The sequence below is a fragment of the Amphiprion ocellaris genome, chromosome 6 (genome assembly GCF_022539595.1).
Source record: "Amphiprion ocellaris isolate individual 3 ecotype Okinawa chromosome 6, ASM2253959v1, whole genome shotgun sequence".
Taxonomy (NCBI): Eukaryota; Metazoa; Chordata; class Actinopteri; family Pomacentridae; genus Amphiprion; species Amphiprion ocellaris.
Window position 1 is genome coordinate 316,430 of NC_072771.1, and position 17,493 is coordinate 333,922.

General features: G+C 44.0%; 1 protein-coding gene across 11 annotated transcripts; it reads right to left on the reverse strand.

Annotated features, from left to right (window-relative positions):
* Nucleotides 1–978: 978 nt before the first annotated feature.
* Nucleotides 979–17,388, reverse strand: pomt1 (protein-O-mannosyltransferase 1). Of its 11 annotated transcripts, none has more exons than XM_055011249.1 (20): nucleotides 17,219–17,388; nucleotides 12,602–12,724; nucleotides 12,150–12,256; nucleotides 12,019–12,069; nucleotides 11,416–11,562; nucleotides 11,122–11,230; nucleotides 10,995–11,054; nucleotides 10,814–10,907; nucleotides 10,490–10,645; nucleotides 6,206–6,336; nucleotides 6,029–6,124; nucleotides 5,702–5,794; nucleotides 4,953–5,049; nucleotides 4,675–4,767; nucleotides 4,423–4,543; nucleotides 2,471–2,568; nucleotides 2,225–2,338; nucleotides 1,976–2,124; nucleotides 1,620–1,797; nucleotides 979–1,404 (listed from the first exon to the last, which is right to left on the reverse strand). In XM_055011249.1, the coding sequence occupies exons 2-20, from the start codon at nucleotides 12,721–12,723 to the stop codon at nucleotides 1,159–1,161; spliced, it is 2,262 nt and encodes a 753-aa protein (XP_054867224.1). In that variant the 5' UTR covers nucleotide 12,724; nucleotides 17,219–17,388; the 3' UTR covers nucleotides 979–1,158. The 11 variants fall into 11 exon arrangements, with proteins under 11 accessions (XP_054867224.1, XP_054867223.1, XP_054867225.1 ...); XM_055011248.1 differs by having other exon boundaries at nucleotides 12,602–12,727; XM_055011250.1 differs by having other exon boundaries at nucleotides 1,998–2,124; nucleotides 12,602–12,727; nucleotides 17,219–17,386.
* Nucleotides 17,389–17,493: the final 105 nt, after the last annotated feature.

Consider the following 17,493-nt stretch of genomic DNA (forward strand, 5'->3'; position numbering starts at 1 on the left):
TTTAAAACGTCCTACTGAGTGTTTTACTGAAATATAGTCTTAATGAGAGGAAGTTTATTTAACCTGTATCCTCCAACAGTAATCAGATTACCTCCGAGTACAGCAGAATATTTGATCTAATGTGAGAAAGCTACATTTATGGGATATCTGAGGAGTTTTAAATCTTTATTGAGCTTTAATATTTAATATTCTGGAATCCTGAGGAAGTTTCATCCTTCTGAGGTCACATGGCAGCTTTAAAAGAAAATTCAATACATAAAATAGAATAAATGAAACAACTCTTTCACTCTCATGTCGTCCTGCGGGTCAAATTGACCCGTTTTAATGTTTCAAATTGTGGAAAAAAATATATTTTCACAGCGAAACTTCTGATGTCCACATTTTCAACATTTTTAGGAAATTTTTGAAAATTTGGTGAAAAAAAATGTTAAAAATGTTTAAGAACATTCACATAAAAATCAACCAAAAGCCAGTGAAATTCTCTGGATTTTGGTTGATTTTTTTGTGAATGTTCTTAAAAATATTAGAAAATATTACAAAAGAAGTTTTACTGATATATATGTAATCACTTTAGCCATTTTTAGGATTTTTTTGGAAGATTTTTACTTATTTTTTGAAAATATTTACAAAAATTTTCTTTCCAAATTTGGGGGATTTAAAAAAAAAAAAAAAACTTTAAAGGGAAACTTTTAAGAAATTATTGGAATTTTGTTCCTGAAGGTTTTGCAAATTTTCAGAAATTTGGGGTTTTTGTTGAATTTTTTTTTTTCAGACAAGGAAACAATATTTTTTGGTGTCTGTAAATGAGGACAACAGGAGGGTTAAATAAAACTAAATGAACTAATTTAACTGAATTTAATATTTACTAAACATCACATTAAACTAATATATAGACAAATAAAATATCCAATTTAATCATTTTTAAGACGAAACAATAGAAATAAGAACTAAAAAGAAAGCTCACAGGGAATCCTCAGCTTTGGTCTTTTTTTTAGAACTTTATTGTCAGTGACTGTCACAAACAAAATGATGGGAACAGCAGAGAACCAGCAGAACGACACGTCAGTGGATGAAACAGGTCAGTGAAGATAAAACCAGAGGAGCAGGAAGGAAAACATTACATTTTATTACAGTTTAAAACGTTAAATCAGCTGTCAATCATCCACATCGTGAAGGGGCAGGGCTTCGGTCTGACATCAGAGGGTGTGTTCGGGTGCATCCAGGTGTCTCTAGCGGCGGCGGTACAGGATGTCCCAGGTGTCCCTCCACCTCAATCCTCGCAGCTGATTGGCCGACAGCTCCGGGCTGCCATAGGTCAGCGGGCAGAACGTCCTGTAGGACACGAAGACGGACAGCAGCACGGCAGACACACACACACACAGCGCACAGCGGTGTGTCACACTGCTGCTGACACACACACACACAAACACACACACACACACACACACTCACACTCAAATGTTTGCTCCTCTACTGAACATCCAGCTGCTGGAACAGATGAAGTCAGTCTGAGTCTGACAGACAGAACGTTACTGAGCCGCTACGTCGTGTACTTAAGCAGGTGTGTGTGTGTTTGTTAGTGTGTGTGTGTGTGTGTGTGTGTGTGTGTGTGTGTGTACCTGAGCAGGTGTGTGTGTGTGTGCTCCAGCAGGGCGGGGCTCAGCAGGTACAGGTAGCACAGGGCAGGCAGGTAGTGATACAGGAACAGAGTTTTCTCCATCAGCAGGAACGGAACAAAGTTCACCACCCAACCACCGACACACACACACCCCAGACACACAAACTGGTCCCACACAGCTGAGGGGACACACACACACACACACACACACACACACACACACACACACACACACACACACACACACACACACACACACACACACACACACACACAGTGACACAATAAGGAACTGAATGAAACACACAAATCAAGCATCTGTCAGCAGAGAGCATCTGAACTTCCTCATAGTAGAACCTGTCTGCTTGTCTGTGTGTACCATCAGGTAGGTCTTTGAAGCCCCGCCTCCTCCTCAGCATGTACACAGCTGCCAGCAGCTGATAGGCCAGCAGGCTGAGGTTGGCCACGCCCCATGACACCGGGTTACCAATCAGGTGGATCTGAGCCTGAAACACGTGCAGCCAATCAGAGAGCAGAGCAGGGCACAGAGCGTGTGTGTGTGTGTGTGTGTGTGTGTGTGTGTGTGTGTGTGTGTGTGTGTGTTACATTGGTAGTTGCGTGCAGCCAGTATGCGATGTTGGTTTCCATGGTGATCCACTCCAGGGGTGCGGAGCTGTACTTGTGCTCCGACTCTTCCTGCTTCACAGCCAGCATCTTCCACTGCCATGACATCACAGCATGACATCATCACATGATTATTCTTTACCATCTGACAGATTCTCCATCAAACTGACTGAAAACCATCACAGGGAAAAAGTCATCTGTTTGGACAATGACGTGATGATGTCATACTTGTAGCTCTAAAAATTTGGCCCAGAAAGAAATTTTTCGGTCGACGTCGATGTGTGTTGGAGAGTGAAGCTCCGCCTCCCGCTCCTTCGGCTCCTGACCTGTGAGGCATCATGGGAACTGTGACATCACTGCAGTGAACATGGATGCTATTCTAACGATGCTACGCTAACAATGCTACACTAATGATGGTACACTAACGATGCTACAGTAACGATGTTACGCTAACAATGCTACGCTGAGGATGGTACGCTAACGATGCTACGCTAACGATGCTACAGTAACGATGCTATGCTAACGATGGTACGCTAACGATGCTCCGCTAATGATGCTCCACTAACAATGCTATGCTAACGATAGTACACTAACGATGCTACACTAACGATACTACAGTAACGATGGTACACTAACGATGGAACACTAACGATGGAACACTAACGATGCTCCACTAACGATGCTTCAGTAACGATGCTACGCTAACGATGCTACGCTAACGATGCTACAGTAACGATGCTACACTAACGATGCTACACTAACAATGGAACACTAATGATGCTACACTAACGATGCTACAGTAACGATGCTACACTAACGATGGAACACTAACAATGCTACAGTAATGATGCTACACTAACGATGGAACACTAAGGATGGAACACTAACGATGCTACACTAACGATGCTACACTAACGATGGAACACTAACGATGGAACACTAAGGATGGTACACTAACGATGGTACACTAACGATGCTACACTAACAATGCTACATTAACGATGGTACACTAACGATGCTACACTAACGATGCTAGAGTAACAATGCTACACTAACGATGGAACACTAACAATGGTACACTAACGACGCTACACTAACGATGCTACACTAACGATGGAACACTAACGATGGAACACTAACGATGCTACACTAACAATGCTACAGTAACGATGCTACACTAACGATGGAACACTAACAATGCTACACTGAGGATGGTACGCTAACAATGCTGCAGTAACGATGCTACGCTAACGATGCTACGCTAACGATGGTACGCTAACGATGGTACGTTAACGATGCCCCGCTAATGATGCTCCACTAACGATGCTACACTAACGATGCTACAGTAACGATGCTAAACTAACGATGGAACACTAATGATGGTACACTAGCGATGCTACACTAACGATGCTCCACTAACGATGCTACACTAACGATGGAACACTAACAATGCTACACTAACGATGCTACACGAACGATGGAACACTAATGATGCTACAGTAACGATGGTACACTAACGATGCTACACTAACGATGCTACAGTAATGATACTACACTAACAATGCTCCACTAACGATGGTACACTAACGATGCTACACGAACGATGGAACACTAATGATGCTACAGTAACAATGGTACACTAACGATGCTACAGTAATGATGCTGCACTAACGATGCTACACTAACGATGGAAAACTAACGATACTACAGTAACGATGGAAAACAAACAATGCTACAGTAACGATGGTACACTAACGATGCTACACTAACGATGCTACACTAACGATGCTACAGTAACAATACTACACTAACGAAGGAAAAGTAACGATGGTACACTAACGATGCTACACTAACGATGCTAGAGTAACGATGCTACACTGACGATGGAACACTAACGATGGTACACTAACAACGCTACACTAACGATGGAACACTAACGATGCTATACTAACGATGGAACACTAACGATGCTACACTAACGATGGAACACTAACGATGCTATAGTAACGATGGAACACTAACGATGCTACACTAACGATGGAACACTAACGATGCTATAGTAACGATGGAAGACTAACGATGCTACAGTAACGACGCTACACTAACGATGCTACACTAATGATGCTTCAGTAACGATGCAACATTAAAGATGGTACGCTAACGATGCTACGCTAATGTACTGGTTCCATAGCGATGTTCCTCCACGTTCCATCCCAAACTGCTGCCGTGAGCTTTGAACAGCTTCTCTGCTACGACCTCCAGCTGACGGAAACCCCACTCTGGGAGAGACACACCACTCAGCTACACACAGACACACACACACACACACACACACACACCCACACACCCACACACACACACACACACACACACACACAGGTCAGCAGGTCCTTATAAGGGCGTTGAGCTCAGGTGTGTCAGACTATCAGCACCTTTAGGACAGCGGAGGTGTTTACGTGGACCAATCGGACCTCAGACAGGATCGTCTTCCACACCTCTGACTCCGCCTCCCTGTTGGAGATATCCTGAACAAACAAACAAATAAACATTAGTTATTGATGTTTAAATCAGCTGATCACCTGTGGCAGTCCGAGGTCATGTTTAGAGGTTTGTTTCCTCCTTCAGATTCACATTTTACTGTCAGTGTTGCTGAATAATAAAATCAGTTCTGTGTGTGGACACCAGGTGGCGCTCTGCTGGATGAACTCACCACCTTCCACAGGTTCTGTGCCGGCATGGAGACGTTAAAGTCCACATAGCCAGAAACTTCCTGAGCGTGAGGACTCATGGGAGCCGCGACATCATGACTGAAACATCAGAATAGAGATTAATCAGTCAGTCAATCAATCACTCAAACAATTAGTCAATCAATCAATAAATCAGTCAGTGAATCAATGAGTCAATCAATGAGTCAGTCAATCAATCAGTCAATCAATCAATCAATTAGCCAGTCAATTAGTTAATCAACCAATCAGTCAATCAATCAATTTGTAAATCAATCAATTAATCAGTCAATCAATCAGTCAATCAATCAGTCAATAAATCAATCAGTCATTCAATCAATCAGTCAGTCAAATAATCAACCAATCAGTCAATCAATCAATCAATCAGTCAATTAGTTAAATAGTCAATCAATCAGTCAATCAATTCATCAATCAATCAATCAATCAGTCAATCAAGCAATCAAAGATCAGGACTAATAATCTGCAAGTTTTGCTTATTCAAGACTTAATAAAAGCAACAAGAACCCTGAAGACAGACAACCAACCAACCAACCAACCAACTGACCGATCAACCATCCATTCATCCATCCAACCAACCAACCAACCCACTAACCAACCAACCAACCAACCAACCCACTAACCAACCAACCAACCATCCAACCCACTAACCAGCCCACCAACCATCCAACCAAGCTAACTAACTAAACTAGGTCAGAAGGTCAAGGGAGCCATTCACCTGTTTAGGAAGCGTGATGTCATCCCATGAACCAGCTGGATGACATCACCATGACGGACAGGCCGAGGAGGCGTGTCCACCACTAGCTCCTGTCTGTCAGAGACACAGAGACCAATCAGACGAGGACTATGTCCACCATCATGTCCTGGGTCAGACAGGTGATCTAACTGTCAGACAGGTGATCTAACTGTCAGACAGGGGACCTACCTGTTAGATAGGTGACCTACCTGTCAGACAGGTAATCTACCTGTCAGACAGGTGATCTAACTGTCAGACAGGGGACCTACCTGCCAGACAGGTGACCTACCTGCTAGATAGGTGACCTACCTGCCAGGGTGTTTGATGATCCACCAGTTGTTGACGTCCTTGAAGGGATAACAGGTGACTTGCTGCTGGTGGGAGCTGCCCCGCCCATTTTCATACCTGCAGAGAAGAGGTCAGGTGAGTCAGACTAACGATGGGAGGCTTCTGATTGGCTAATGGGTCAGTGTGAGCTGGCAGCACCTGACTGGGTAGTTCGCCTTGTGTGAGTGGAGCCAGCAGGGGATTAGCTGGGAGGCGGAGCTTCGTAAAGTCACCTGACTGCCATAAGCGACTTCCAGAGGCTGACCCTGAGTGATCCTGGAGAGACCGCCCTGAAACACGCATCAATCAATCAACCAGTCAGTCAGTCAACCAGTCAATCAGTCAGTCTTCTAAAGCAGGGATGTCAAAGTCAAATACACAGAAGGCCAAAAAAACAAATTTGCTACAAGCTGAGGGCCGGACTGGTTCAATGTTTATTAAAACATATTGTAATGATTGCACATAGCCTATTGAACCAAGACCTAACACAGTGCATATTATTTAATGATTAAATGAATAATCCAATATTTTTTTATGGCTGTCAGTAATTTCAAGTGAAAACATTTTTCAACAGGTACACAGACAAAAACAAACTTCCTTCAAAGAAAAATCACGTTCTGTACATTAAATGAATAAAGCAATATTTTCTTACGGCTCTGTCAGTAATTTCAAGGGAAAACATTTTCAACAGGCAAACAGCAAAAAAGTAAATGTCCTTCAAAAACAAAATATGTTCCTTAATATCAAGATAAATGCATAAATGAAATTGCATGCATTATAAACTGAAAATGCAATATTGTGCTGCTCTATGATTCTACCAATTACTGCTTTCAAATAGTAAAATGAGAAAATAAAAAAAAAATAAATCAGTTGTATTCTTTCTTATGGCTCTTATCTGCAATTTTCCCTGAGTCCATTAACTGAAAAATAAATAAATAAATAAATAAATAAATAAATAAAATACAATAAAACAAAATACAAAAATCTATGGCACACAGACAAAACAATACTTCCTTCAAAGAAAAATCACGTCTTGTAGAAACAAATGTAAAAATGTAACTGAATTAAAAGCTAAAAATACGTTAATGCTCTGTGATGCTCACTTGTCTGAGGCTGAGCCTGATACTTGGTGGTGTCTCATCTTTTGTACAAGTTCATCAATGTTCGGGGTCAGACTCTGAGCTGAGGAAATCCTCAGGATTGAGTGAAGGTGTTTATCAGTAAGACGGCTCCTGTGTGATGTTTTGTTTAGCTTCATCAAAGAGAACAGTTGTTCACAGGTATGTGCTGCCAAACATAGAGCGTCTGAGCAGCTTGGATGTGCAGATGGGGGATTGTGTCGGGGATGAAACCTGCAAACTCAGCAGCACTCACTCTCTCATATTTTTCCTTCAGTGTGTCATTGCACCGGAGCTCAATCAACTCCATTTGTAGGTTTGGTGGTGCGCTTTCCACGTCAACTGCAAAAGGATTGCCGAGCAGTTCAAACCTGCTTTTTTGGGCTTCAAAGTCAGCAAATCGGCGTCAGAAGTCGGCGGCAAGTATGTTGAGTTTATCAGCAAACTGTGCACTCGGGAACACAGCGGTAGAGAGCTTCTCTTTCATGGTCTGGCAGCTGGGAAAGTGGCTCAAGTTTTCTTTCCACATCTGCGTCTCCCACAGACTCAGCTTGGTTTTAAACACCTTCACTGTACTGTACATATCAGACATGACACGCCCCCGTCCCTGCAGCTGCAGGTTCATCACATTCAGATGGCTCGTGATAGCGCACAGAAACGCCATTTCACACAGAAACCTTTCATCTCGGAGCTCTGTTGTGTCTTTCCCTTTGCGTTCCATGAACAGACGGATCTCCTCACGCAGCTCGAAACATCTCTGCAGCACCTTTCCCTGGCTTAGCCACTGCACCTCTGTGTGATAGGGCAAGTCACCATGCTCTGTATCTAACTCACCCAGAAATGCCTTGTACTGGTGGTGGCTTAAACCTTTGGCTCTGATGAAGTTAACTGCTCCTGTTATGGTGCTCATTACATGTTCCATTTTCAAGGCTTTGCCACACAACGACTCCTGGTGTATTATGCAGTGATAAGCTGTCAGCTCATCTGTGACGTTTTCCTCCTGCATCCTCTCACGTATCCTTGCCACCAATCCACTCCTGTGCCCACACATCGCTGGGGCTCCGTCTGTTGTCAACCCCACGAGTTTTTCCCAAGGCAGCCTCATCTCATTTACACATCTGGATACCTCTTCATACAGATCTTGTCCTGTAGTTGTGCCATGCATAGAACGTAATACCAAAAACTCTTCTGTTATATGCTCAGGCTGGAGTCCACTCCACGGATGAAAATTGGCAGCTGGGCAATGTCAGATGAGTCGGTGCTCTCATCCACAGCAAGGGAATATGTGATGAAATCTTTTCCCTTTCCCACAAGCTGTTCTTCTAGATTGGTGGAAAGCTGGTCTACACGTTCAGCAACGGTGTTTCTGCTCAGGCTCATGTTTGAAAATAGTTGCCTTTTGTCTGGGCACACTGCCTCACATACAGTTTTTGATAAACTCTCCCTCTGTAAATGGTCGGGCTGATTTTGCGACCTCTTCTGCCACAATAAAACTAGCCTTGACAGCAGCCTCGCTTTGTGATTTGGCTTTTGTGAACAGAGCCTGCCGGGACTTAAGACCTCATTATGTCAACATCCAGCTACCCCAGTTCAGATCACCAGCTAGAACAAGTTCACTATAATTAAGTCTGGATGAAAGATGCTTTAAAGATAGTAATGCATCCTTGGAGGCAGATGGAGACCTGTAGCATCCAACAACAGTTATGCACAGGCCTTTAAAAATTTCCACATTCAATGCCAAAAATTCCAGTTGTTTGCAAATGGACTCAGACAGAACTATTGAGGCTTCAAATCTTGATTTAACATAAATAGCAACACCTCCACCTTTCTTAGGCCTGTCGGACCGATAAACATTGTATCCATTTATGTTAATATCTTTATCGGTAATAGATTTGGTAAGCCAAGTTTCAGAAATTACAACAATATCTGCATCTGTTGATTTAACCCAAATCTTAACCATGTCCATTTTGGATAACAAGCTACGCACATTAAGATGAACTATTTTAAGACCAGACAAGGATTTAAAATCAGATGGTGTCTGGATACCCTGCAACTCCGGACCAGGGTTAGGCTGCACATTACCAGATAACAGTAATAATAAGACAATCAACAATCTCTGCCTTGTAACATTACAAAATGATTCAGACATTGGATATGTTGAAACCATGCAAGATCTATCACGGGATGTGATGTAATTATACAAAGCTAGAAGGCTTTGAAGTAGAGGTAAGACTCTGGGTAGGTCAGATGATAAGTTTATGTCCTGTGCCAAATGGATTGGTGGTTGCATAGGTTGTAAGGCGGCGATGGCACAGGTGCATCCATGAGCAACGTCCCACAGGTTGAACACATTATTAGATGTACTCACCCAGGAGCAGCCATTGCCCCCAAGTCCCAAACAATTAATAAACTGAATAAAGTCACAAGAAATGCCATTTTCCAAAACTCTTAGCACTTATCAGTGTAGAATGAAAAGATATCAGCAAGTTGCTCAAGCTCAAGCTCCAGAATAGTGGAAAAGGCTTCAGCAACCAGTGCAGGCCTCAGTGTAGCATGGAAGATGTCAGCAAACTGCAGGTGTCAGAAGGGTGAAGAAATCCTCAGTATGATACCATAGGCTTCAGCATAGAGTGGATGGTTTCAGTACACAACACAGCCAAAATAGCCTGTATAGCTGAATAGGTGCTGAGGTTCCAAGCTAGAAGCAAACCATACTGCAGTTGGAGATGGGTCTCTGTGTTGCTGACTTTCTGTATATCCTGTTCCGGTGATGTTGTCACAGTTCTAGGCTGAGGATGAGCCACTCTGCAGCTGAATCCCTGGGTCTCCAGTTAGCTCCAACAAGAGGACAGGCTTCAGAGCACATGGAGCAGTTCAGAATCCTCAGTGCAGCTCACAAAATGAGCAGGTTAAAAAGGCCAAAGCCCCCAAAAATTGTGAATTACTTAAAATATGTTAATAAAACAGGAACATAAAAACCTTTTTCAAAAATGAGAAAGGCACTAAAAGCCATAAAATACCTAAAACAGACAAACACTGAGCAGACAAAAGGGACATGCTGCCATCTTGGATCCTGACTCCTCTCAGACATTAGAACCTCAAAAAAGGTCATTAGAACCTCATAATGGACCACTAGAACCTTCTCAAGGATCATTAGAGCCTCCTGAAGGACAACTACAACCCCATAAAAGAACCCTAGTACCTTCCAAAGGAATGATCACTAGAACCATCAGAAGGACACAGGAATCCCTCTGTAAAAGATCCAACGACTAAACGACCGGTGGAACCACCTGTACAGGTGAGAAGGTTCTGTGTGTGCGTTTACCTGCAGGCTGGCCTGGAAGGCGGAGCTCATCAGCTGGTCATGTGGTCCGCTGCGGTTCAGGAGGCTCAGGTGGAGGTAGAACCAGAACACATAGAGCAGAACAGGAACCACCAGCAGACACACAACTCTACACACACACTGCACACACACATTCAGCTGCGCACACACACACACACACACACACACACACACACACAGATTAATTAGATTCAACCAACCAGAACACGGTCACACCTGTACAGGTACATGAACTGCAGCAGGGTTCTCTCTCTGGAACCTCCTCACTGATCTAGAACGTAGACCAGCAGCCTCAATGGGACTCACATGACTGACAGATTGATCTCCAACCAGGTTCCAGGTGTGCAGAAAGGCCACGCCCAGCAGCAGCAGGTAGGAGAACAGGCCCATGTACTTCACCCTGACACAGAACACGTTCCACACCAGAATGTTTGTTTAGGACTAGAACACGGGACATAACCCGACAGAACACAGACGAGGTTCTCACCCGATGGCTGCAGCGCAGGAGACGCCTGAGAGGAGGAGCCAGACGTAGCGGAACCAGGAGCTGAGGAGGAGAAGTTCCACGTTAGATGTTAGAACCACAGAATCTGGAGCGTAAAGGTGAGACTCACCTGGTGGGGGCATTGTGGAAGCGCAGGTACGAGAAGAACGCCAGCAGAACCAAGAAGATGAGAACCGACTCCAGTAACATGAACCGTGATTGGACAATCAGAGAGTTCTCTGGAGAAAAACAAACGATGACGTCAGGCAGCAGAATGTCCAACAGACACACAGGTCCATGTTCACCTAGGAATCATCGGAACCATCGGGAACCAGTGGAACCAGTGGAACCATCAGGAACCAGTGGAACCAGTAGAACCATCAGAACCTGGAGGTCCACTAGTTCTACTGCGTTCTCAGCTCACCCAGCAGCAGCAGAACAGCAGCTCCCAGAGCCGACAGGTGAGAGAACCTCAGCTCCAGAGTCAGCAGGTAGACCAGAGGAACACAGAGAGCTCCACACAGAGCTGGTAGAACCCGCAGACTCCACACACTGACGCTGCTGGGATACTCTGTGCAACGAAACAAACACACCTTATTCCACTTTAAACTGGTTTAACTGGTTGCATTCAACTTTAAATTGGTTTAACTGGTTGCATTCAACTTTAAATTGGTTTAACTGGTTTTATTTTACTTTAAACTGGTTTAACTAGTATTATTAACTGGTTTCCAACATCTTTAAATGACTTTAATCTCTGTTTAAGCCAGACTAAAACTGGTTCAAACCAGAAAAAGCTGCTTTAGCTGGTTTCCAGTCCCTGTAAACACCAGGTAGACCAGCAGGATGAAACCAGTTTAAACCAGTTTAAACTGATTAAAATAAACTAACTGGTTTTAAGAAGTGAACTGGTTAGAACCAGAGACTAGCCATGTTTCTGACAACACAAATAAACACAATATTCGTTGTTTTGAACCAGTTGAAAAATGGTTTGAACTGGTTTAAACCCAGATAAACCAGTTTACTCTACCTGCTCCGATTCTGTTCCACACAAAGTTCCCATCGAAGCCTCCCAGGTATGCTGAAACCAAAGGAACAGACGTTAGAACAAAACCACACAAACAACTGTTGTCTCACATACCGGTTGTCATGGCAACCGACCTCCGAGCGCCAAGATCATGTGGCCGAGCGGCGGCCCGCTGTCATCGATGAAGAACACCCTCTTCATGTAGAGAGACACGAACTGTCCGTAGTAGACCTCATCGAACCTGCACACAGAACCACGGAGAACATGGAGAACCATGGACAATGATGGAGCACCATGGAGAACCATGGAGCACCATAGAGAAGCATGGAGAACCACAGAGAACCATGAATAACCATGGAGAGTGATGGAGAACCATGGGGAACCATGGAGCACCATGGAGCACCACGGACAAACAAAGAGAACATGGAGAACCATGGAGAACATGGAGAACCACTGAGAACATGGAGAACCATGGACCATGAAGAACCATGGAAAAACATGGAAAACCACAGAGAACCATGGAGAACCAGGGAGAACCACGGAGAACTGCTGCATCCAGGTGAGCTCAGGTAGAGGGAACACTCACACCACAGCGTTGGGGTAGCTCAGGCGGCTCAGTCTGGTCCAGAGGGCCAGCAGGGAAACCAGAACCAGAACCAGGTCCACCTGAGCTGTCACCACCAGGGGGAGCTGCAGCATCGCTGACATTCTGCTGAGATACAGAATCAGAGAACCACAGAAGATCCACCATCAGACAGGAGTCAGCTAGAACCTGGACAGAACACAGCAGCAGAGCAATACCCCCCTCAGTAATCAGATTACTTTAAGTAGAACAGCAGAGTACTTCTTCTGATGAATAATCAGAAACAAACACTTTATCAAGACGACACTGGAACTGGACGCTCCACAGTAGAAGAGCTGCAGGAATACAAGGAGTCATAGTACCACTAATCAGGAGGTCTAGAAGGAGTCATAGTTCCACTGATCAAGAGGTCTATGTAATGTTCTGTCTTCTGTTATTCAAGAAGTCATGCATGAACATTTGTGCTGCTAGCTTCTACAAGCAGCAAGCTATTTATTTTAACCGTCAACAACGTAGTCTCAGCTCCACAACAAAGCATTCTTGTTCGTCTATCTAACTCATAACACACTTAAGGCTATACTGCCAACTAGTGGTCACTTGATAGTACTGCTATCACTACATCTCCCTTCCAAAGTTTTAACAACAATACATATTTTATAACAATGTTTTAACTCATTCATTTTACTTTGTTTTACATCTTCATGTTTTTCCTTTTTTTTTTTTTTTTTTTTTTAAACAAATAAACACTGCAAGTGCAAATTCACGTACCTTTTACCAAAATGCATAACAAATAACAAGGTACCCTTTTTTCATAACAAACATTAAGCATTTTCAATAAGTCTGTCAGGTGGTTTTCTAGCTCTTGTCGACCTCCTAACAGGTTCAGTCATTCGAGAAGTTGCTTGAGGTTCTGTTGGGTGTGCAACTGGTGTATCTTTTTGTTCTTCAGGTTCTTCCTCAGCAGAATGTTTGTCAGTGTCCTCTTGAGTCTTTAACAGACTCCTCCTATTTCTCCTCACTGTCCGTCCATCCTCGGTTTCCACAATGTAAGACCTAGGTCCAACTTCACTGAGCACAGTTGCTTTTCTGCCCCAGCAGTCAGGTCCTTCGATCCTCACAGTGTCCTTTTCACAAAGAGGTTCAAGATATTTTGTAGCTCTGTCATAAGCCATTTTCTGTTTGAGTTTGAGCCTCTTCTTGTTATCCATCCAGATGTTGTTATCATGTCCTTGTTGTACTTGTGGAAGTGTAGTGCGGAGTTTACGACACATGAGTAGCTCAGCAGGTGATGCTCCACACTCCAGAGGTGCAGCTCTGTAACTTAGCAAAGCAAGGTGAGGATCAGTCTTACCATCTTTGGCTTTCTTCAGCAGTCTCTTAACGATTTGTACTCCCTTTTCAGCCTGACCATTTGCTTGTGGGTACAAAGGGCTCGATGTGATGTGCTTGAATCCATATTGCCTTGCAAATTCCTTAAACTCTTCACAGGCATATTGTGGACCGTTGTCACTCACAACACTCTGTGGGATTCCGTGTCTTGCAAAGAATCCTTTCATGTGCACAATAACAGACTGTGCAGAGGTGCTGGAGAGTTGGGCAATCTCAGGATAGTTAGAGTAATAGTCTATAACAAGAAGATAGTCTTTGCCATGCAGATGAAATAAATCTGTGCCCACCTTTTGCCAGGGTGCTGAGGGAAGGTCGGCTACCAGCATTGGCTCTTTGACTTGTTTGTAGTGATGTTTCTGGCAGATTTGGCATTTTTGAATCATTTCCTCAATGTCCTTGTTAATGCCTGGCCAGTAGATGGCTTCTCGCGCTCTTCTCTTGCATTTCTCTACTCCCAGGTGTCCTTCATGAAGACGTTGAAGCATGTCTTTGTGCATAGTTTGTGGAATAACAATCCTGTCCTTTCTCAGCAGGATGCTATTAGACATACATAACTCTGCCCGCACAGGAAAAAACTGTGGGCAGACTCCTTTTGACCAGCCATTGCTTATACACTGTGTCACTTTGTTCAGTACAGGGTCCATTGCTGTCTCTTTGACAATCTTTTGCAGCATATTGTCTGTTGCTGGCAGTGAGGCTGTGATCATGTTGATGTGAGCCTCAGCCTCCTCTGTTGTGATGCACTTAGTCTCACTGACAGGTGCTGGTGCTCGGGAAAGTGTGTCAGCTAGCACTATGTATTTTCCCGGCGTGTATATCAGATCAAAATCATAGCGCTGCAATGTCATCATCATACGCTGGATTCTGGGCGACATGTCATTGAGATTCTTTTTTCTAATTGAAATGAGTGGTTTATGATCAGTCTCTGCTATGAACGTGGGCAGTCCATAAACATAAGTGTGAAACTTACCACACCCAAACACTAGGCCCAGTGACTCCTTCTCAATCTGAGCATAGCGTTTCTCAGTCTCTGACATTGATCTAGATGCATAGGCTACAGGTTGCCATGTTTCTTTGTTCATTTGCAGCAATACGGCACCTAGCCCGTCTTTTGATGCATCAGTGGAAACTTTGGTCGGTTTTGTTGGATCAAAGTAGGTAAGGACTGGCTCAGCTGTCACAGTTCTCTTTAGTTCTTTCCACTCCTTCTCATGTCTTGTTGTCCACTCGAAAGCTATGTTGTGATGCAGCAACTCTCTCAGGCACTTTGTCTTTGAGGAGAGGTTGGGAATGAACTTGCCCAGAAAGTTTATCATTCCCATGGCTCGCAGAACTCCTTTTTTATCAATTGGAGCTGGCATGTCCAGTATGGCTTGCACTTTGGTTTCATCTGGGACTACTCCGTCTGCTGTGAGCTTGTCTCCCAGGAACGTCATTTCTGTAACTCCAAAAAGACATTTCTCTCTCTTTAGTTTGAGTCCGTACTTTTTCACTCTTCGTAACAGTTTCTCTAGTCTCTCATCATGTTGTTGTTTTGGGGCTGCTTGAAGTTGTCCTCTCCAGACACCATTTTGATGAAAAATGTCTCACTTAAATCATCACTATCATCTGTGTCTTCCTGCACTGTGTGTACGTTCTTTGTAGTGTGGCGCATTTTCGCATAGTGATTTTGCTTTTTACACTTTGCACATGTTCTCCCAAATGCAGGGCACTGTTTCGGCTTGTGCATTTCGTCACACTTTTTGCAGCTAAACTGTGTTTGATCATTGTCTCTGCTTTTGTCTTTATGCTTAAACTTGAATCGTGACTTTCCTTTCATTGCCACTGTTTTCACAGACTCATTTTCTTCTTCACATGGCGTTGCTTTGAATGTAAGAGCGTGTTGCTTTGCTAGCTCATTAGCTTGGCACGTTTTTATTGCACTGTCCAATGTGAGGTCCGCATCTCTCAACAGCTTTTCTCTAAGTTTCTTTTCATTCGTCCCAAATACAATCTGATCCCTTATCATTGAGTTTTTGAGATCACCAAAGTTACAGGACTGAGCTTTTATTTTGAGATCGGTGAGAAAATTATCAAACGACTCACCAGGCTGTTGGAGCCTCGACCGAAACACGTATCGTTCATAAGTTTCATTTTTCTTGGCAAGACAGTGTTCATCAAATTTCTGTAGGACCTTTTCAAACTTGTCTTTGTCCTCGGGTGCTTCATATACAAACGTGTTGAAAACTTCAATAGCCTCCGCTCCGGCGATGGTTAGCAAAAGGGCTATTTTTCTTGCTTCCGCCCTACTATCCACTCCTATGGCGGCAAGGTAGAGCAGGAACTGTTGCTTGAAAGTCCGCCAGTTAGCATCCACATTACCCGTCATTTTCAGCGGAGTTGGTGGCTTTACGGCGTCCATCTTGCTTCAGTTTCTTTTTCTTTCTCGACCCGCGACCTGGTACCATGTAATGTTCTGTCTTCTGTTATTCAAGAAGTCATGCATGAACATTTGTGCTGCTAGCTTCTACGAGCAGCAAGCTATTTATTTTAACCGTCAACAACGTAGTCTCAGCTCCACAACAAAGCATTCTTGTTCGTCTATCTAACTCATAACACACTTAAGGCTATACTGCCAACTAGTGGTCACTTGATAGTACTGCTATCATTACAGTCTAGAAGGAGTCATAGTACCACTAATCAGGAGGTCTAGAAGGAGTCATAGTACCACTAATCAGCTCCTAAAATGACTCCACAGACATGGAACTACTTTCTCCATCCAGCTGTGAGGAGAACATCCAGAGAACAACATCACACCAGAACTTCTCCACTAGAACCAGGTGGAACCAGGACCTGGACAATGTGAGTCCTGAAGCCACCAGAACCTTTGAGGTGTTCTCCAGAGAAGGGGAGAGCAACACAACCCCTCCAGCAAAGAGCAGCTGAAGAAAACAGAGAAGATGTAAGAAGACGTGAGCAGAAATGAGTGGACTCTGGTTCCTCCATGAGGAGGACTGAAGGAGAACTTCTGAAGGACTGGAGGAACCTTTAAAGCCTTTTAAACCCGGTGCTTTGTTATTTATTTACTTATTGTTAATCTGACGGCAAAAAACGTTCTGTTTTCTCTGCAGAACCAGTTCAGATGTTCAACAGGTTCCACAAGTTCCAGCTTCACAGAGCAGTTAGCCAGTTAGCCTGCTAGCCGCGGCTCTCACAGCGCCGTACTTCCGGCTACCTGTCGCTGCAGCTCACCTGCTGTCACCGCGGTGCCTCCGTGCTGCCGGTGACTCTCCGGTGACTCTCCGGTTCCCACTCTTTGTGTTTGTTTGTAAGCAGCGGCCGATCGATGATTCCGGTGTTCGATCCGTGCTGCCTGCTGACTGTAGTGATGGTCCTCTGATACCCGAGGCTTCGACACATGCGCTGTAGCTCATGAAGCAAACGTATCGAGCCACTGTGCCGAGGCGTGGTTTGGTCACGTGACTCGTGACGTTGGAATCACTTCAGTGACGTTTGAAGCACTCAAC

Coding starts and splice junctions, on each gene's coding strand:
- pomt1 (XM_055011252.1), bottom strand. Junction 5,795..6,028: donor ATCATCAAACACCCTGGCAG/GTAGGTCACCTA, acceptor TGTCTCTGACAG/ACAGGAGCTAGTGGTGGACA. Junction 1,798..1,975: donor ACACACAGACAAGCAGACAG/GTTCTACTATGA, acceptor GTGTCCCCTCAG/CTGTGTGGGACCAGTTTGTG.